General features: G+C 48.1%; 1 protein-coding gene across 1 annotated transcript in view; it reads right to left on the reverse strand.

The window, feature by feature from the left end:
* The window catches only part of RAD18 (RAD18 E3 ubiquitin protein ligase), a 222,192-nt gene that overhangs the window by 130,576 nt on the left and 69,123 nt on the right, over positions 1-22,493 (reverse strand). The window contains exon 6 of the mRNA XM_040358838.1: positions 3,445-3,546. Coding sequence (XP_040214772.1) covers positions 3,445-3,546 — 102 coding nt within the window. The remainder of the gene's footprint in view (positions 1-3,444; positions 3,547-22,493) is intronic.

Consider the following 22,493-nt stretch of genomic DNA (forward strand, 5'->3'; position numbering starts at 1 on the left):
GTAACGGGGGGAGCGAGAGTAACGGGGGGAGCGAGAGTAACGGGGGGAGAAGTGAGAGAGAAACGGGGGGGAGAAGCGAGAGAGAAGCGGGGGGGGAAGCGAGAGAGAAGCGGGGGGGGAAGTGAGAGAGAAGGGGGGGAGAAGCGAGAGAGAAACAGGGGGGAGAAGCGAGAGAGAAAGGGGGGGGCGAGAGAGAAAGGGGGGAGCGAGAGAGAAAGGGGGGGAGAAGCAAGAGAAATGGGGGGGGGGGGGAGAAGCGAGAGAGACAGGGGGGGGAGAAGCAATGTGCATGAGCCCATTAGCTCCAGACACTGTCTCTCTCGTCATTGGACAAACTGATAGCAGCGGGAGCAAGCACGCAGGGGTGCCCCCAAGGTAAGCGGCTTTCCGTGGTGGCCACCTGATAAAAAAGAGTTGCCTAGAGCGCCGGTGGGGAACCCCAGGTGAGGAGGATTGGGGCTGCTCTGTGCAAAACCATTACAGAGAGCAGGCAAGTAGAAGATGTTTAGAGGGGGGGAGAGAGGGGGGAAGAGAGAGAGGGGGGAGAAGAGAGAGAGGGGGGAGAAGGGAGAGAGAGGGGGGAAGAGGGAGAGAGAGGGGGGAAGAGGGAGAGAGAGGGGGGAGAGAGGGGGAGAGAGGAAGAGAGAGAGGGGGAGAGAGAGAGGGGGAGAGAGATCTATCTATCTATCTATCTATCTATCTATCTATCTATCTATCTATCTATCTATCTATCTATCTATCTATCTATCTATCTATCTATCTATATATATATATATAGTGCGGTCTTTAAATGGTTACTCTTTTCCAAAATGAAAAATAAAATAAAAACATTTTTCCCGATAGTTCTACTTCTTTACATGTCCTTAAAGTATAAAATAAATCCCAAGTACATACAAGTTTACAGTCAGGTCAGCCAACAGCCCGTTATTACCAGCCGTCTCTTTATATCAGTGAATTCACGTTGTATCATATTCCTGAACCTTCCATCTCCATGTGAATTCTGGTGTCTGGGCATGAAACCATGGCGGCTCCCATTACAATAATTATTATACCGCAGGAATACTATAAAGAAAGACATCAGCTCCAGAAGACTCATAGGAAGGAAGGCAGCTGGGATTTTAAATGATATTATTTGAGTAATATAATAAAATTACAGCAATAAAAACAAGTTCTTAGCAGGTTGCCGAGATATAAAATCTTTTGAATAAGATTCTTCGGAATCATTCAAACCTGAGGAGCGGAGGAGGAGCAGCCACAAGATTTCAGAACTATTTTGTATTTCACTGACAGTAAAAGACCCAAGAACATTCGGGGGGGGGGGGGGGGCGGTCTAAAATATATAGTTCTACATACCGTATATACTCGAGTATAAGCAGAGTTTTTCAGCACATTTTTTTGTGCTGAAAATGCCCCCCTCGCTTATACTCGAGTCACCTTTTTGCGCCTGATCTCCTGGACTTTGTGGACCCGGTACCGGCACACACGTAGCCCCCACTCTTCCTCTACAATTGTGCAGTTTGTTGGCCGGGGAGCACCGATTTTTCAAATTTCGGCACCCCTTCCATAGACTCCCATGTTAAAACGGTCATTTCTACAGTAACTTTGGGGACCCGGTGCCGGCCGGCCGTAGGACCCCTGGACCCAAATCTTGGCACACATGTAGCCTCAGTTCTCTTCTACAAGTGTGCGAAGTTTGCTGTCTGGGGGACCTACGGCTGGGGAGCACCGATTTTTCAAATTTGGGCACCTCTTCCATAGACTCCCATGTTAAACGGTAATTTGTACAGTAACTTTGGGGACCCGGGACTGGCCGCCCGTAGGTTCCCTGGACCCAAATCTTGGCACACATGTAGCCTCAGTTCTCCTCTACAAGTGTGCAAAGTTTGCTGTCTGGGGGACCTACGGCCGGAAAGCACTGATTTTTCGAAGCTGGGAACCCTTTCTATATACTCCCATGTTAAACGCAAGTCTAGGCATGGGCACAGTGAGGCATTGGCACAGTGAGGCATGGGCACAGTGAGGCATGGGCACAGTGAGGCATGGGCACAGTGAGGCATGGGCACAGTGAGGCATGGGCACAGTGAGGCATGGGCACAGTGAGGCATGCACATGGACACAGATCTGCACACCCTAAGCTTATACTCAAGTCAATAAGTTTTCCCATTTTTTTGTGGTAAAATTCGGTGCCTCGGCTTATACTCGAGTATATACGGTGTGTATTTTCAATATATTTTCACTCGATTCTAAATTTTAAATCTTCATTTGCACCAAATTTTAAAGCCAACAAGTTATGTTGTTTTTTTATTTTATTTTTTTATTTTGTGTTTTCACAATGAAATAGATTTATCTGATATAAAAGTATTTGCGTGAAAAACGTTCCCAACATCTTGCTCCTAAGCTCCTGTCATTGTGTGGATTTCACTTCAAATAAAGTTGGAGTAATTTGGACTTTCCCACTCCGGTGTGCGGCCATCCTATTCGCTTGACAGATTATTGTCAGTTGCAAGCCAGGCTTCCACGTGGCGTTGGGATTCCTACATTGGGCATTTTGGCGCACCTTGAGCAGTGCAGCCATTTGTTTGGAGTGCCCCATCGTTGGTATCAAAGGGAGGAATAGTGCCCCATCACTGGTATCAGTGGGAGGAATAGTGCCCCATCATCAGTATTAGTTGGGGGAATAGTGTCCAATCATTGGTATTAGTGGAAGGAATAGTGCCCCATTATTGGTATTAGTGAGAGGAATGGTGCTGCATCATTGGTATCAATTGGGGGAATAGTGCCCCATCATTGGTATCAGTTGGGGGAATAGTGCCCCACCATTGGCATCAGTGAGAGGAATAGTGCTTCATTATTGGTATTCGTTGGGGGAATCATGCCCCAATCGTTAGTAATAGTTGGGGGAATAGTGCCCCATCATTAGTATTAGGTGGGGGAATACTGCCCCATCATTAGTATTAGTTGGGGGAAATGTTCCCCATCATTGATATTAGTTGGGGGAATATTGCCCCATCATTGGTATTAGTTGGGGGAATAGTCCCCTATCATTAGTAGTAGTTGGGGGAATAGTGCCCCATCATTAGTATTAGTTGGGGGAAATGTTCCCCATCATTGGTATTAGTGGGAAGATTAGTGCCCTATCTCTGGTATTAGTTGGGGGAATAGTGCCCCATCATTGGTATTAGTGGGAAGATTAGTGCCCTATCTCTGGTATTAGTTGGGGGAATAGTGCCCCATCATTGGTATTAGTGGGAAGATTAGTGCCCTATCTCTGGTATTAGTTGGGGGAATAGTGCCCCATCATTGGTATTAGTGGGAAGATTAGTGCCCTATCTCTGGTATTAGTTGGGGGAATAGTGCCCCATCATTAATATGTATGGGAGGGATGGTGTATACATTGTTACAGTTGGGAGAGAGGAATACAAAGATAAAGGTCCGGTCACACACCTGGGACGTTGGCGGCAGTCTCAGGGTCTTCTTTCACCTTCTTCAGTCTTCTCCCCTTCAGCTGATCCACGAGATGCTGGAATTCACTTTTGTGCTTCTTCCCTGCAACACATTATTATGGTGATTGAGGTGCAGAGCGAGGAACCGACCAATCAGAAACAAACATGAATAGTGCCGAAAATAAAAACTACAGAGGTGATCAAACACCACCAAAAGAAAGTTCTATTTGAGGCTGGATGATAACAGGTGTCCCTACCAGTATTCAAAAAGTGGAGTTCCCCATCATTGGTATCAGAGGGAGGAATAGCGCCCCATCATTGGTGTCAGTGGGAGGAATAGTGCCCCATCATTGGTATTAGTGGGACGATCAGTGATCGGTCACTGCCACACAGAAGAACGGGGGGCACGGTCACGGCTGGGCTCTTCCTCTGACCAGCTGTGCCATTCTGCCGACATATATCGTCGTGCGGCGGTCCTTAAGTGGCTAACATGTTTCGCCAGAAAATGGCTTCTTCAGGAGCTGTACAGTATACGTGGATCGCACATGATCTTAATTTTTTTTACATTTTAAACCGCTTGCCTACTGCCGACCGTCATATAACAGCCGGGCAGTGCAGCTCTTGTTCTGGGCGGGCGTCATACGGCGTCCTCGCCTTCCCGAGCCACTATTCCTAATGGCACAGTGAGGCATGTATAACGGCACAGTGAGGTAGGCAATGGCACCGTGAGGCATGTAATGTAATGGCACAGTGAGGCATGTATAACGGCACAGTGAGGCAGGAAATGGCACCGTGAGGCATGTAATGTAATGGCACAGTGAGGCATGTATAACGGCATAGTGAGGCAGGCAATGGCACAGTGAGGCATGTAATGTAATGGCACAGTGAGGCATGTAATGTAATGGCACAGTGAGGCATGTATGGAACAGTGAGGCATGTATAACGGCACCGTGAGGCATGTAATGTAATGGCACAGTGAGGCATGTATAACGGCATAGTGAGGCAGGCAATGGCACAGTGAGGCATGTATAACGGCACAGTGAGGCATGTATAACGGCACAGTGAGGCATGTTGGTAATGGCACAGTGAGGCATGTTGGTAATGGCACAGTGAGGCATGTTGGTAATGGCACAGTGAGGCATGTTGGTAATGGCACAGTGAGGCATGTTGGTAATGGCACAGTGAGGCATGTTACTAATGGCACAGTGAGGCATGTTGGTAATGGCACAGTGAGGCATGTTGGTAATGGCACAGTGAGGCATGTTGGTAATGGCACGGTGAGGCATGTTGGTAACGGCACGGTGAGGCATGTTGGTAATGGCACGGTGAGGCATGTTGGTAATGGCACAGTGAGGCATGTTGGTAATGGCACAGTGAGGCATGTTGGTAATGGCACAGTGAGGCATGTTGGTAATGGCACAGTGAGGCATGTAATGTAACGGCACAGAGAGGCATGTAATATATTGGCACAGTGAGGTAGGCAATGGCACTGTGAGGCATGTAATGTAATGGCACAGTGGGGCATGTAATGTAATGGCACAGTGAGGCATGTAATGTAATGGCACAGTGAGGTAGGCAATGGCACTGTGAGGCATGTAATGTAATGGCACAGTGAGGCATGTAATGTAATGGCACAGTGAGATCTGAAAATAGCCTGTTCCCGTCAGCGGTGGTTCCGGCTACCTCTCAGCTTCCAGACAGACTAGTAGGAAGGGGGTCGTCTTATACGCCGGCAAATACGGTATATACGGTATTTAGAAAATAAAAAACAAACCTTTACAACCGCTTTAAGGCTTTTTATTTCCGGTTTGCCTGCTAAGATTCCACTTTCTCGGGGCTAAAAATCCCCGTCCAATTGTTTCCTCGCAACGGCATGGCTCCATTACTGGTAGTAAATGTTTAATGGGCCCGGAGGGAGAAGGGACGTTCGTAGAATGTTATGAGTGGATGTAATACACAAGTCACAACCTGTCACTGGAAGAAGCATTTCTGGCCCCCCGTTTGGTACGAGATCACGGAGGCGGCTCTGAATGATTCATGTTATTTACAGTCACAATTTATAGGGTGTTTGATGACGGCCCCACATTCCCAGCCCCCCCCCCCCCCCCCCCCCGCACTTGTGTTTGTTCCTCCTTTTCATGTCTAACAACGCAGCTTCCATGAGAATGACGTCCCGCGCTAATGAACTCCAGGGGTTTAATCAGTGCGCTGTGCTGGGATCCACCATGACAGTCTATTGGGAGAATAAACTAATAATTCTGCCATTATGAGATCATTAGGCATTGCGTGCTTCTTAGTGAGACGATAATGAGGAATAAGAAAACCGCAAGTCACGCGGTGGAAAGTCGGAAAACGGGGACGCAACTCTCACATGAGACAAATAAAAAATACAGTCCAATATAAATTTTATAGAAGGAAAAGAATGCGGCGTCACTTGGGATAGTCCGCTGGGGATTGACAAAGACTGCCGGGTCTGATGGAGTTCAACGGAAACATGCCGTAAGCTGCGCACATATTGTAGGGGCGGCCATTGCTGAACTTCTGAGAATCTAGACATCAGAAACCTGAAAGCTCACCTAGGCAGTGAAGGATGGCCGGGCCGGTGTAGTCCGATCCAATAGAAGAGCTACTGGAGCTCAGATTGCTAAAAAAAAAAGAAATATGAATGCTGGTTCTAAAACAGTGGTCTCCAAACTGCGGCCCTTTGCTTGCCCTTATCCGGCCCCTGGGGCACTATTCCTCCCACTGATACGAGACCCTATGCTGCCATCTGGCACCGACAATGAAGCACCATTTCTCCCACTGACACCACTAATGGGGCACTATTCCTCCCTATGATACCAACAATGGGGCACTATTTCTCCCCTTAATACCAGATGCTTACTCCCACTGATGCCAGGAAAATGTCCACTCCCGCTGGCCAAAGTCCGGCTAATAAACCGTCCCTTTGTTTAGAATGTTTGAAGACCCCTGTTCTAAAAGAAAGGCGCCAGGTGTAGCCACAGACCAGTCAGGAATTCCTCCCATTTGTACCAACAATGGGCCACTATTCCTCCCATTCGGACCAACAACGGGCCACTATTCCTCCCATTCGGACCAACAACGGGCCACTTTTCCTCCCATTCGGACCAACAACGGGCCACTATTCCTCCCATTCGTACCAACAACGGGCCACTATTCCTCCCATTCGTACCAACAACGGGCCACTATTCCTCCCATTCGTACCAACAACGGCCCACTATTCCTCCCATTCGTACCAACAACGGGCCACTATGCCTCCCATTCGGACCAACAACGGGCCACTATTCCTCCCATTCGGACCAACAATGGGTCACTATTCCTCCCATTCGTACCAACAACGGGCCACTATGCCTCCCATTCGGACCAACAACGGGCCACTATTCCTTTTATCGGACCAACAACGGGCCACTATTCCTCCCATCGGACCAACAACGGGCCACTATTCCTCCCATCGGACCAACAACGGGCCACTATTCCTCTTATTCGTACAATGGGCCACTATTCCTCCCATTCGTACAAACAATGGGCCACTATTCCTCCCATTCGTACCAACAACGGGCCACTATTCCTCCCATTCGGACCAACAACGGGCCACTATTCCTCCCATTGAGACCAACAACGGCCCACTATGCCTCCCATTTGGAGCAACAACGGGCCACTATTCCCCCCATCGGACCAACAACGGACCACTATTCCTCCCATCGGACCAACAACAGGCCACTATTCCTCTTATTCGTACAATAGGCCACTATTCCTCCCAATCGTACAAACAATGGGCCACTATTCCTCCCCCCCATTCGTACCAACAATGGGCGCAATTTTCCTCCCATTCGTACCAATGATGGGGCACTGTTACTCCCACTGACACCCGAGCATTTTCTAATCCCACTGGCCATATTCTGCCCTCAACATTTGAAGGAGAGTAAACTGGCCCTTTTTTTTAGAAAGATTGGAGACCCCAATATGGTCATAACATATTCAGATGTTGATTCCCACAGTGAAAAGGGGGGACAGCTTGATGCAACATGTTTTGCAGTTATTCAATGCTGCTTAATCAGGAGTCTCATAGGAGGGAAGATCACAAGACTTGAATGCGTACACTGGATGTCTTTCCAACAAGCCCAATACCCACAGAATTCCACCCCCCCCCCTTTTAAGCTGTAGGAGCAATTTAAGTTTCGATGAAGGAAGGCTGTAACCCCTGAAACATGCTGGCTTGCTGTCTTTGGACTTTTTTTTAAATAAATGCTTCTGACAGCTTTGTATTGGCACTAAGCTGTCCCTTGGTTATGGACAAGCAAAATATTGCACCTTGTTGTAATGAAAAGTTACTCACCCCGTCCCTCTTTTGGAGAATCCTGGAGTACAACAGGCTGCTGTACAGGCTTTCTGCTGCACAGGCCAGATCTTGTCCCGTCAGGATAGCTTCAGCTAAGCCTAGCTGAGACTGGTACAGAGGCGAAACTTCCAGCTGCACCTTCTCCCTTCCACCCGCTCTCTCCTCCTCCTGTCCTCCTTTCTGCCCAGGGGCATATCCCTCCCAGCACAGGGGTCCCCTCCAGGCAACTGGATCCTGGACTCTGCTCCTCTGACCACTTATAGCCTATTTCCACACCTTCTGGGCCTTATCTCCCCAGGGATAGGTGGAAACTCCATAAATATTCAGGCTTGGCCTCTGTTCCTCCACCCGCTTGCTCCTCCTCCTGTCATTCCTTCTGCCCAGGGGCATATCCCTCCCAGCATAGGGGGCCCCTCCAGGCAACTGGATCCTGGACTCTGCTCCCCTGACCACTTATGGCCTATTTCCACACCTTCTGGGCCTTATCTCCCCAGGGATAGGTCGAAACTCCATAAATATTCAGGCTTTGGCCTCTGTTCCTCCACCCGCATTCTTCTCCTCCTGTCATTCCTTCTGCCCAGGGGCATATCCCTCCCAGCACAGGGGTCCCCTCCAGGAAACTGGATCCTGGACTCTGCTCCTCTGACCACTTATAGCCTATTTCCACACCTTCTGGGCCTTATCTCACCAGGGATAGGTGGAAACGCCATAGATATTCAGGCTTTGGCCGCTGCTCCTCCACCCGCCCTTCCTTGTGCCCAGGGGCATATCCCTCCCAGCACAGGGGGCCCCTCCAGACAACTGGATCCTGGACTCTGCTCCTCTGACCACTTATAGCCTATTTCCACACCTTCTGGGCCTTATCTCACCAGGGATAGGTGGAAACGCCATAAATATTCAGGCTTTGGCCGCTGTTCCTCCACCTGCTTTCTCCTCCTCCTGTCCTTCCTTGTGCCCAGGGGCATATCCCTCCCAGCACAGGGGGCCCCTCCAGGCAACTGGATCCTGGACTCTGCTCCCCTGACTGCCAGGCTTCTGACCATTTATGGCCTATTTCCACACTTTCTGGGCCTTATCTCCCCAGGGATAGGTGGAAACTCCATAAATATTCAGGCTTTGGCCTCTGTTGCTCCACCCGCTTTCTCCTCCTCCTGTCCTTCCTTGTGCCCAGGGGCATATCCCTCCCAGCACAGGGGGCCCCTCCAGGCAACTGGATCCTGGACTCTGCTCCCCTGACTGCCAGGCTTCTGACCATTTATGGTCTATTTCCACACCTTCTGGGCCTTACCTCCCCCAGGGATAGGTGGAAACTCCATAAATATTCAGGCATTGGCCTCTGTTCCTCCACCCGCCAAGTTCCAGCCCTTAGAGCGCTGCACCTAAGGACCCCAACAAACCCCAGCCCTTCTGCCTATAGAGGAGCCAAACTAGATTCACAAAAGAAAAAGGCCCTTTAAACCAGATGGAGCCAGAAAATAACTAAAAGCCAAAGTGGCCAGATATCTCTGCTACACTTCTGTATGTTGATGGGATTTAAAAAATTATGTTTAGTGAAGGCTGCACAGCGCAAGAAATACTTCCCAAGCGCCACAAAAAGGTACAGCGGCCCGCCCGATCCCTATACACATACTTGGACAGAGCAAACCAGTTTTTGGCATTTTTTTTCGTATACACCGCGATCCACACATCATCATGTGAGAGTTTTAAAAGACACGGGTTCACATGGCTGGATCCAATACCATAAAAGGGCCCCAGAGTATCTAAAAACTTCTCTTGATTGCTCCGGTTCTGGCGTTCGCCAAAGCACGGCAAGGAGTTGTTTACTAATCGCATCAGCCATTTACATCTCTTTGGATGCGGCTTTGGATCGTCTATGAGATTCTAGAGGCTTGCCCTTGGAGATTCAGCCCTGCCAGGAAAACCATTACAGGCGGGTGAAGCAGATGTAGAAACGCATTCCTTCTATGAAATTCCAGAACCGGGAAATGATGCAGGAGAGTCAAGTTTGATTAAAGAGTACCTGTCTCCTAAGCACAGTGGAAGAAAGGATTCCGTGAGTGACTATCTGTAATGATAGGATATTTATTACGCCTGTATAATTTTCTCTAATTTACCTTGAAAGATGTAGAGTTGTATAGAAATGAGTATATAAATAAAAGCTCACATAAGCGCATAAACCAGCTTGTCTTCACACACAGCTCCCGGTCCCCGCTCTGTAACGAGCGATCGCGTGTGCCCGGCGGCGATCGCGGCCGCTGGGCATGCGCACGGGATTTGGGGGCGAGTGCGCGCCCCTAGTGGCCTGCGAGAGAGCCGACGTAGAGCTACGGGCTCTCGCGCAGGGGGGCCGACCAGCCGTCGCAAGTAGTTAAAGCTTACATGAGATTTTACTACAGTGGAACCTCGGTTTACGAGTAACGCGGTTAACGAGCATTTTGAATAACAAGCAACTTTTTAAAAAAAAAATCGGACTCGGTTTGCGAGTGTTGTCTCGCAAAACAAGCAGAATTCAAGCCAATGGGGAGTGCAGTACAACATTTGGCCAGAGGCGCTCGGAAATACTCAGAAAACTCAGTTCCCGAGCCCTTCCGAGTTCAGCCGAGCTGTCCCCAAGCCTTTCATGCCCCGTACACACGTCCGAGGAACTCGACGGGCAAAACACATCGTTTTGCTCGTCAAGTTCCTTGTGAAGCCGCTGAGGATCTCGGCGAGCCAAGTTTCCTCATTGACTAACGAGGAAATAGAGAACATGTTTTCTATTTAGCCCGACGAGATCCTCGTCGGCTTCCTCGGCCAAAAGTGTACACACGACCGGGTTTCTCGGCAGAATACGGCTCCGATCGAGTTTCTGGCTGAATTCTGCCGAGAAACTCGGTCGTGTGTACGGGGCCTCAGAGTATTTCCAAGGCTCTCCGGGGCCCTATCTCTAGCCACATGCAGTTTTGCATGCAATAGAAGTCAATGTGGAACGATTTATCTTCGTTTCCATTGACTTCTATGGAAAAACTCGCTTTGATATGTGAGTGCTTTGGATTACAACCATTCCCCTGGAACGAATTATGCTCGTAATCCGAGGTTCCACTGTATTTGGGTTAATAAACAGTATATTTTAATTGTGGAGTAAATTATAAGAAGTTTTCTGGGGGAAAAAAGTTGCAGAAAGTCTCAGTTATCTTTATAGGAAAGGCTGATAGACGTGATATTTTCCCAAAGAAAAAAAAAATAAACACAATACAATTTGTTCCCTCCTTTAATGGGAGCCAAATTGTTAGGGGAACGGCACAGAACTGGGAAGAAAACACTTTGTCTGGGAAATGGAAACATAAAACCCATCAGGTCACGCACTGTACTAAAGAAGAGACCAAAGCAGCATATTAATGTGCATTTGTATCAATAGTCCCCAAGGACAGACAGAAGACCCCTGCCAATCTGAGCAATGACTTACGTCGATCAGTATATTAATCGGCTAAAGCTGGGGAATGAGCTTTATATGCAGGTGAAAGGAGCTAACCCCTCATTACTTGTCTGCTGCTTTTACAACTTGCCACCTAAGCCAATCCTAGCATCTCTCTCCTACATGTAAAAAAATCTTAATTTGCTAGAAAATTACTCAGAACCCCCAAACATTAGAAATATACATTATAAATATTCTTTTAGCAGAGATCCCAGGGAATAAAATTGTTGTTATTGCAATTTTTTATGTCAGACGGTATTTGCGCAGCAATTTTTCAAATGTGATTTGTTTGGGGGGAAAAAAGAAGAAAAGAAAAGAAAAAAACACATAATAGTTAGGCTGGGTTCACACTACGATTTTCCCGTCCGTCAGCCGCATACGAATTATATGAAAAAACGTATGCGGCTGAAACGGACGTAAACGTATGGCATACTGTTTCAAAAACGGCCGCAAAACCGTGGTTGAACACGGTTTTGCGTACGTTTAAAAAACGTTTTGCAAGCAAATCGTACGCACCCGGATGCATCTGAGTGCATACGATTTGCAATGCATTGTCTATCTATACGTTTTCCCGTCCGGGCCCGTACGTTTTCAATACTGAAATCGTATGCGGCTGACGGACGGGAAAATCGTAGTGTGAACCCAGCCTTAGCCCAATTTTTTTTACGAATAAATAGATACCCAACATGTCGCGCTTTAAAATTGCGCACACGCGCGGAATGGCGCCAAACTTCGGTAATTAAAAATCTTCATAGGTTACGCTTTAAAAATTTGTGCTAGAATTATTGCTATTGCTCTAAAATTCACGGCGATATCTCACATGTATGGTATGAACGCCGTTTACATAAGTGGGAGCGCCCTTCCCATGCGTGTGCTTCTGCCTGAGGGGATGGGGGCGCTTTACTTTTTTATATTTTTTTCACACTGTCCCTTTAATTAATTTTTTGATCACTTTTATTCCCATTACAAGAAATTTAAACATCGCTTGGAATAGGGCACGACAGGTCCTCTTTACGGAGAGAGATCCGGGGTATACAAGTCCCCACATCTCTTCTCGATGCTGGAAAGCCTGAGAGCAAAAATAAAAAAAAGATCTCAAACTTTCCAGCTAAAAAAAGCAGCAGTGTTTACACCTGCCTGCACCGGAAGTGACATAGCTTCTGGGCTCCGAGGGACTATCTGGTCCACAGCCAACTCTATGGTAAATGGTCGCCACTGGCGGATTAATTAGCCAACTCCCTGATCACTCGGGTGAGCCCAGAGAAGCACTGGAGGTGGGTGTCCCCTCCCGACCACTTATAAGATCTCCTCTGACCCCTGGGTGAGACCTCCTGTCTCTGGACTCCTGGCTGGGACACCTCTGACCCCTGGGTGAGATCTTCTGTCTCTGGAGCCTTTGTGTTCTGCTTGAGGGGAACCTTTCTAGCCAGCAGAACACACAGGTTACTGCTGGGGCTCCTCTGACCTCTGTATAAGACCTCCTGTTTCTGGACTCTTGGCTAGGGCTCCCCTGACCCCTGGTTTAGACTCCTGTCTCTGGACACCGGGCTGGGGCTTTCCTGACCCCCGAGTAAGACCTCCAGTCTCTGGAGTCATTGTGTTCTGCTGGCTAGGAAGGCTCTTCCCAAGCAGAACACAAGGGTTACTGCTGGGGCTCCTCTGACCCCTGTATGAGACCTCCTGTCTCTGGACTCCTTGCTGGGACACCTCTGACCCCCTGTATGAGACCTCCTGTTTCTGGACTCTTGGCTAGGGCTCCTCTGACCCCTGTTTGAGACTCCTGTCTCTGGACACCGGATTGGGGCTCCTCTAATCCCTGGCTAAGACCTCCTGTCTCTGGAGCCATTGTGTTCTGCTTGAGGGAAGCCATCCTAGCCAGCAGAACACAAGGGTTACTGTTAGCGGCTATAGCCGCCGGCAGTAATTGCATGTAAAAAATCTGACAAAAAGCTGGTTGCACCCAAGTTGATTGATGGACCAGCCTGTCCATTGATGGATCGAATCGCAGCCAATCCCTGCTGAACCAGCTGCGTTTTAATCATCTATGGCTAGTTTTACTGGGCCAAAGTGACATGGGAATTGCAGAAGTAGTAAAATATGATTGCGTACAGCTGTCGCATCAGTTATTAGACCTGAGCGCTTAATTAAACAGTAACGCAGTTTGCAGGAGGAAAATTAATAATTGACTATGTTCTTCTCTCTAAGACATTCCACATGAGCACTGCAAGTCACACATCGTAAAACACTTGGTGACATTAAAAAGAGAGGAAACAATCGGAAATTAAGAAGAGCAATTATTAGAGAGAATTTCAATTCGAAATATGAGAGAGAAAGATGCCACCTGCATTCCAAGTGAAAATCGGGACGTGATCTTCAACTTTCCTTTTTATTTAAATGTCACCTCATTTTTCCTTCCGTTATAAAATAGTGCGGAAAGAGTTGTCCTGGTGACAACCATCACAGGCGGTGAGTAGAAATCTCCCCAGAGGGGACAGACAGTGATGATGATTTGGCTACAGTTTTAAGGCGACCCTTTTGCACAGTGATGTACAGCAGGAGCGGGAACGCGATGATGATACCTTCAGGAACTGCGTACATTAATTGCAACTTTTGTAGAGAAAGTGGAGGGCTGGTCCGTTCGCTCTGGCCAACCATGCGTGCTCAACCAGCGGCCCTCCAGCTGTTGCAGAACCACATATCCCATGAGGCATTGCAAGGTTTCCAGTTACAAGCATAACTCTCAAAAGGCAGAGGCATGAAGTTTGGCAACAGCTGGAGGGCCGCAGGTTCAGCACCCATGCTAGCATCTCCCTTGTTCTGTTAAATGCCGCTTTATGCATTGACATACCCCCAGACAGTGAACATCTCAACTCAGCCTGATGTCCTGTGGTCTGATGAGACCAAGAAAAACGTATGTGGTGTCAGATGGTGTCAAGCGTGTGTGGCGGCAACCAGGTGAGGAGGACAAAGACAAGTGTGTCTTGTCTACAGTCAGGCATGGTGGGGGGAGGGTCATGGTCTGGGGCTGCATAAGTGCTGCCGGCACTGGGGGGCTACAGATCATTGAGGGAATCATGAATGCCAACATGTACTGTGACATACTGAAGCAGAGCATGATCCCCTCCCTTTAGAGACTGGGCCGCAGGGCAGTATTCCAACATGATAATGACCCCAAACACACCTCCAAGACAACCACTGCCTTGCTAAAGAAGCTGAGGGTAAAGGTGATGGACTGGCCAAGCATGTCTCCAGACCTAAACTCTATTGATCATCTGTGGGGGATCCTCAAACGGAAGGTGGAGGAGCGCAAGGTCTCCAACATCCACCAGCTCCATGATGTCATCATGGAGGAGGGGAAGAGGACTCCAGTGACAACCTGTGAAGCTCTGGTGACCCCAATGCCCAAGAGGGTTAAGGCAGTGCTGGAAAAAAAATGGCGGCCACACAAAATATTGACACTTTGGCCCCCAATTTGGACATTTTCACTCAGGGGTGTACTCACTTTTGTTGCCACCGGTTTAGACATTAATGGCTGTGTGTTGAGTTATTTTGAGGGGACAGCAAATTTACACTGTTATACAATCTGTACACTCACTACACAACGTTGTAGCAAAGTGTAATTTCTTCAGTGTTGTCACATGAAAAGATAGAAGAAAATTGTTGCAAAAATGTGAGGGGTGTACTTATTTTTGTCACATACTGTGTATATTGCAAAATGTTCTGTATATCCAACGTTAAAGTTTCTATCGCTGATAAGTCATCTTTTGAAGTTTTTTTATCCATAGACTTTTGTTTTAGCTCTTTATCAAGCATTGATGTGACATTGGTGAGGCTGACAGAAGCAAGGACAGGAACAGAAAGAGAAAAGCACTTATGGATGTAGAGAGGCCATTATCACAGATTCTCTCAGTAGATCTCCGCATTATCGTACAATTCAACGGAGGTTTATTTTAAAGGTCAACTTTAGCAATATAGCTAAATATACAGAATAATGCACACATACAAAGTGCAATATTTATACCTGTGTATGTTCTTCCTGTGTATTGCAGGATGTACATAAAGTTTATATATCTTCTGGCAGAGGGAGGCATGCAAATGGGAACAGCGAGGCCTGCAAATGGGAACAGCGGGGCCTGCAAATGGGAACAGCGGGGCCTGCAAATGGGAACAGCGGGGCCTGCAAATGGGAACAGCGGGGCCTGCAAATGGGAACAGCGGGGCCTGCAAATGGGAACAGCGGGGCCTGCAAATGGGAACAGCGGGGCCTGCAAATGGGAACAGCGGGGCCTGCAAATGGGAACAGCGAGGCCTGCAAATGGGAACAGCGAGGCCTGCAAATGGGAACAGCGGGGCTGCAAATGGGAACAGCGGGGCTGCAAATGGGAACAGCGGGGCCTGCAAATGGGAACAGCGGGGCCTGCAAATGGGAACAGCGGGGCCTGCAAATGGGAACAGCGGGGCCTGCAAATGGGAACAGCGGGGCCTGCAAATGGGAACAGCAGGGCCTGCAAATGGGAACAGCAGGGCCTGCAAATGGGAACAGGGAGGCATGCAAATGGAAACAGGAAGGCATGCAAATGGGAACAGGGAGGCATGCAAATGGGCACAGCAAGGCTGCAAATGGGCACAGCAAGGCTGCAAATGGGCACAGCAAGGTTGCAAATCTCACCCTAGGCTTATACTCGAGTCAATACGTTTTCCCAGTTTTTTTGTAGTTAAATTAAATTAGGGTCCCCGGCTTATACTCAAGTATATACGGGGGGTATATATATATATATATATATATATATATATATATATATATATATATATATATATACACACACACACACACATTTACTTATTTATAAACACACACTTCTATCAGCCATAACATTTTGACCACTGACAAGTTAAAGGGATTGTAAAGTCAGAAGGTTTTTTATCTTAATCATTCTATGCATTGAGATGAAAAGCCTTGTGTGTGCAGCAGCCCGGCGCGTCACTGAGATGCCGATGTGCGTGCCTGGCGGCCGCAATGTCCTCCGGCTGCCCGCGATCGGCCGTTACGCAGCCAAGGACGTGGATCTCTGTGTGTGTGTAAACACAGAGATCCACGTCCTGTCAGGGAGAGACCGATGGTGTGTCCCTTGTACATAGGGACACAGATCGTTCTCCTCCCCCAGTCAGTACCTCTCCCCCCACAGTAAGAATCACTCCCAGGGAACACATTTAACCCCTTCCTCGCCCCCTAGTGTTAATCCCTTCACTGCCAGTCACATTTATACAATAAGCAGTGCATATTTATAGCACTGTTCGCTGTATAAATGTGAATGGTCCCAAAAATGTGTCAAAAGTGTCTGATGTGTCCGCTGATCTTTTTATATCCCTTTCCTGTTTTATACAGTTCATCTACCTTTCCCCGCAGATCCTTCGACAATTCTTTTGCTTTCCCCATGACTCAGAATCCAGAAACGTCAGTTCAGCACTGGATGAAAGATGCAAGGGTCTGTCAGGAGTCCAGAAACTTATTGACCTTTTAAACACACACACTAATTACATGAAAACAGATCACAGGTGAGGATGGTTACCTTTAACCACTTCAGCTCCGGACCATTTGGCTGCCAAATGACCGGGCCCGTTTTTGCGATTCGGCACTGCGTCTCTTTAACTGACAATTGCGCAGTTGTGCGACGTGGCTCCCAAACAAAATGGACGTCCTTTTTTCCCCACAAACAGACCTTTCATTTGGTGGTATTTGATCATCTCTGTGGTTTTAATTTTTTGCGCTATAAACAAAAATAGAGCGACAATTTTGAAAAAAAAAAGGCAATATTTTGTACTTTTTGCTATAATAAATTTCCCGATTTTTTTTTTTAGGCCGATACGTATTCTTCTACATATTTTTGGTAAAAGAAATCTCGATAAGTGTATATTGATTGGTTTGCGCAAAAGTTATAGCGTCTACGAAATAGGGGATAGTTGTATGGCATTTTTATTACTTTTTTTTTTTTTTTACTTGTTATGGTGGCGATCAGTGAATTTTTTCGTGACTGTGACATTATGGCGGACACATTGGACACTTTTGATGCTATTTTGGGACCATTCACATTTATACAGCGATCAGTGCTAAAAATGCACTGATTACTGTATAAATGTGACTGGCAGTGAAGGGATTAACCACTATGGGGCGGGAAAGGGTTAAGTGTGTCCTAGGTAGTGATTCTGTTAGGGGGCGTGGCTTACTGTGACACGCCACTGATCGCTTGTTTACAAAGGCATTCCCCCCCGTTCTGCCATTCCGTGACCTGATTGCGGGACACCGGCGGACAGAGTCCGCAGGTCCCGGGGACCGCGGCAGGGGGCTCGCTAGGGGGCAGGATTCAAAGCAACATATATATACATGTTGCTTTGCCTGCCCGTGTAAATCTGCGTGAGGCGGTCGGCAACAGCCATTCAAACCTCTTTGTGTCAACTTGTGTGCATGTCAGGACAAGATCACCAGGGTATGTAAACTTTTGATCAGGGTCATTTGGGTAGTTTCTGTTGCCATTATGATATAAAAAGGGAGTAACAGTAAAAGGATGGAGCTTTTCTGAACATCCATACCGTTGTTGTGCATTTTGTCATATCATGTATTTATTCATGCAGACTTGTGACAGGTCCACTTTAATCACAGTGGCTGAACAGACAGCGGATTTGGGGATTTTAGAAGGAATCTATAATATAAGTTTTGTCTGAAGTGTATAAAACGTTCAAACTGTCAGATTTGGTCTGAGGAGCCAACATCTTGTTAGCAGAGCCGTCTGCCTCGTCATAACCCGGCTGTCTGGAAGTATTAGAGCGCTCGGATCCTTTGGTCTCGGCAGATATTTGATTAGCGGCGGGGAGAACAGTGACAGATCTCGGGGTGATTTATAGGAGAACTTCCAGTAATGTGTTTAGCTGCATCTCTGCCACAGCATGTAATGTCCCTGTGCCCTCCGTCATAACTTTATTGTCACCATTTGAACTGTACACACCAGTGGTGGTCAACTTTATTGATTATATATTGATATAGGGGGCTCCAAGTGCAGCCCCCCCGACCTCAAAGAGCCCTCATAGAAAACTGATAGTTCAATGTCAGTAACAGCAGGCACACAACAGGATATAGGTCAGACTGCAGACATGATACAAGAGATGATCAGAGACTGCAGACATGATACAAAAGATAAGCAGAGACTGCAGACATGATACAAGAGATGGCCAAAGACTGCAGACATGATACAAGAGATGATGGTCAGCGACTGCAGACACGATACAAGAGATGGTCAGCGACTGCAGACATGATACAAGAGATGATTAGAGACTGCAGACACGATACAAGAGATGGCCAAAGACTGCAGACACATTACAGGAGATGGTCAGAGACTGCAGACACGATACAAGAGATGGCCAAAGACTGCAGACATGATACAGGAGATGGTCAGCGACTGCAGACACGATACAGGAGATGGTCAGCGACTGCAGACACGATACAGGAGATGGTCAGCGACTGCAGACATGATACAGGAGATGGTCAGCGACTGCAGACATGATACAGGAGATGGTCAGCGACTGCAGACATGATACAGGAGATGGTCAGCGACTGCAGACATGATACAGGAGATGGTCAGCGACTGCAGACATGATACAGGAGATGGTCAGCGACTGCAGACATGATACAGGAGATGGTCAGCGACTGCAGACATGATACAGGAGATGGTCAGCGACTGCAGACATGATACAGGAGATGGTCAGCGACTGCAGACACGATACAGGAGATGGTCAGCAACTGCAGACATGATACAGGAGATGGTCAGCGACTGCAGACATGATACAGGAGATGGTCAGCGACTGCAGACATGATACAGGAGATGGTCAGCGACTGCAGACATGATACAGGAGATGGTCAGCAACTGCAGACATGATACAGGAGATGGTCAGCGACTGCAGACATGATACAGGAGATGATCAGCGACTGCAGACATGATACATGAGATGGGCAGAGACTGTAGGCATGATACAAAAGATGGGCAGAGACTGCAGACATGATACAGGAGATGACCAGAGACTGCAGACATGATACAGGAGATGGTCAGCGACCGAAGACATGATACAAGAGATGATCAGAGACTGCAGACATGATACAAAAGATGGGCAGAGACTGCAGACACGATACAAGAGATGATCAGAGACTGCAGACATGATACAGGAGATGATCAGCGACTGCAGACATGATACAAGAGATGATCATAGACTGCAGACATGATACAGGAGATGAGCAGAGATTGTACGCATGATACAAGAGATGATCAGAGACTGCAGACATGATACAGGAGATGATCAGAGACTGCAGACATGATACATGAGATGATCAGAGACTTCAGACATGTTATAAGAGCTGGTCAAAGACTGCAGATATGATACAGGACATGATTAGAGACTGCAGACACGATACAAAAAAATGGTCAGAGACTTTGCACACCAGCGAATAGGGACAAACATCTGTTCCTAACTGCAGAAAAATCGCTACGGTTGCGGTCAGCCTGTCATTGGCTCTCAGGGGCCAAGCAGCCCAAGCTATTCACAAACATCTGTCGTTCTGGCAGGAAGCCTCCGATTCTTGCAACTGAAATTCGCACCATTGTGAGAACGGGGCCTAAAGAGCGTCCTGCAAGATAGAGACATAGGAAGCGTTTTACTTTTCAATCCGCTGGGCTTCTCCTTTATCTTTGCTGCTTAGTGTGTCACTAATCAGTCAGCTTGATTGGCTGCATATTTGTTAGTCAGTGACAGGCTAAGTGGTAAAGTGAAGGATGTGGATTACAGCTGAACATCATTCATCTCCAAAAACAAGCTGGCAATGCCAACTCACATATTTTTCTTCATCTGCCACTAAATTCCCCGCTGTCACATGAGCAGTCTGGAGGATAAAGTGCTGCAGTCCAGACCTAGTCTTATTGCCGCCCTTCGCCATGTCATCATCACACAGGAAACTATGGGGATTGAGCAAAATGACAGCTAAAAGAAGTGTCACCTGAAAGACACTCGGACTGCCCGATCTCGTGACTACCGTGATTGGCTGTCACAGTGGCGACATGGTTGGGGGGTCCTGTCTCACCGGGTTGTCGAGCTCTCAGCACAGAAACCTTGGCCGCCCATGGATGCCTATGTGTGGCATGTGGGCATTAAAGCCGATGTTCTGTCAATATCTCCAACCCATCAGAAACTCCAACCACATCACTTCCGGTTTATTTAAATCCTAAGGGCCAGATCCACAGTCAGCGGCGTAATTTTAGGCCGGCATAGCGTATCGTAGTTAAGCTACGCCGCCGCTACTTTGAGAGGCAAGTGCTGTATCCACAAAGCACTTGCCTCTACAGTTAGGGCGGCGTATAGTAAATCTCCCGGCGTAAGGGCGCGGAATTCAAATGATGAACAGGGGGGGCGTGTTTTATGTAAAATAAGCTTGACCCCACGTAAATGACTCTTTCTTCGTACGGCACATGCTCAGTATCACGTCGAATTTTCAAATTAAAGGAGGAGTTCTCTGACCTAAAACTTTTAACCCCCGCTGTGCCCGGGCTGTAAAACTATACAAAATAAACTTTCACTTACCTGCCTACGATCCCCCGTTGTTCCGATATCGCCGTCCAGTTCTCCGGTTCCGGTCTCTTCCGCTTCCTGCGTGTCGGTGACTCATAGTGCGCTCAGCCTATCAGCGGCGGCAGCAATGTCCCGTCGCGGCCGCTGATAGGCTGAGTGCACTGTGAGTCACCGACACACAGGAAGCGGAAGAGACCGGGACGGCGATATCGGAACAACGGGGGATCGTAGGCAGGTAAGTGAAAGTTTATTTTGTATAGTTTTACAGCCCGGGCACAGCGGGGGTTAAAAGTTTTAGGTCAGAGAACTCTTTTAAATTACGCCTGCTCAATGCCTAGACGACGTGAACGGAATTTACGCAAAGCCCTATTCGCGAACGTTTTACGCAAACAACGTACACGACGGAAAATTCTACGCTGGCCCGACGTCCATACTTAACATTGCGTACGCCTCATAGAGCAGAGGTAACGTTACGCCGAAAAAAGCCTTACGTAAACGACGTAAAAAAATGCGTCGGGCGGACGTACGTTTGTGGATTGGCGTATCTAGCTAATTTGCATACTCAACGCGGAAATCAATGGAAGCGCCACCTAGCGGCCAGCGTAAATATGCACCTTAGATCCGACGGCGTACTTAGATGTACGCCAGTCGGATCGAGCCCAGCTTCAGGCATATCTTGTTTTGTGGATACAAAACAAAGATACGCCGGAGCATCCTAGAAGTTACGCGGCGTATCAATAGATACGCCGACGTAACTTCTTCGTGGATTTGGGCCTTAGTAATCAGAAATTTTTGACGAATTGGTGGTTGGACACAACACTGACAAACAAATAGAGTTCGTGCTCGGCCTGTACAAAGCAATGACAGGCTGACAGCGGGTGTGTGGATATAGATCACACACACCGAGTACCTGCAGGTAGTGACAAACCCCTTGCTACTTGCCGCAGCTGGCACCAAAATACCTTTCGACTCCTTACTTTTATTTTCCTCACATAGAGCTATAGGTGGAGTCTGGAGCACATATGTAACAATCCGATCTGCCAGTCCTCGTCATGTGGCCCTCGCATATAGTTTTCTAGCAGGATTCTTCTCCGTCACCTCTGGCTTCCACCCTCCGCTGTCACCCTCCGCTGTCACCCTCCGCTGTCACTTGTAAGCAGAGAAGCCTTTTGTGTTTACAAGGGACAGCTTTGTTTTCAGCAGCTCCAGGAACCGACAGATCCCAACACTCATGGTGAGGACAGATCTTCAGAACGTGGAGAGAGAACAAACTTCCTGCAAGACGGGGCAGAACCGCCTACACAGGGAGGTACTAGAGGCCAGGTAGGAGAGAGGGATGCGAGGAAGCTTGGGGGGGGGGGGGGGGGTGGATCCACAGTGCATCCCTGGACTCTGGATCTAATGCCCAACCTGGACTTTGCACTCACAAACCCCTCAACGCTGCACGTAGTACACCGCTCAACCCTGCACGCCGCAGGTAGCGCACTCATCGCGATGCACTCCGCAGGTAGCGCACTCATCGCGATGCACTCCGCAGGTAGCGCACTCCTCATCGCGATGCACTCCGCAGGTAGCGCACTCCTCATCGCGATGCACTCCGCAGGTAGCACACTCCTCATCGCGATGCACT

Source organism: Rana temporaria, chromosome 7 (genome assembly GCF_905171775.1).
Source record: "Rana temporaria chromosome 7, aRanTem1.1, whole genome shotgun sequence".
In the NCBI taxonomy this organism is placed as follows: Eukaryota; Metazoa; Chordata; class Amphibia; order Anura; family Ranidae; genus Rana; species Rana temporaria.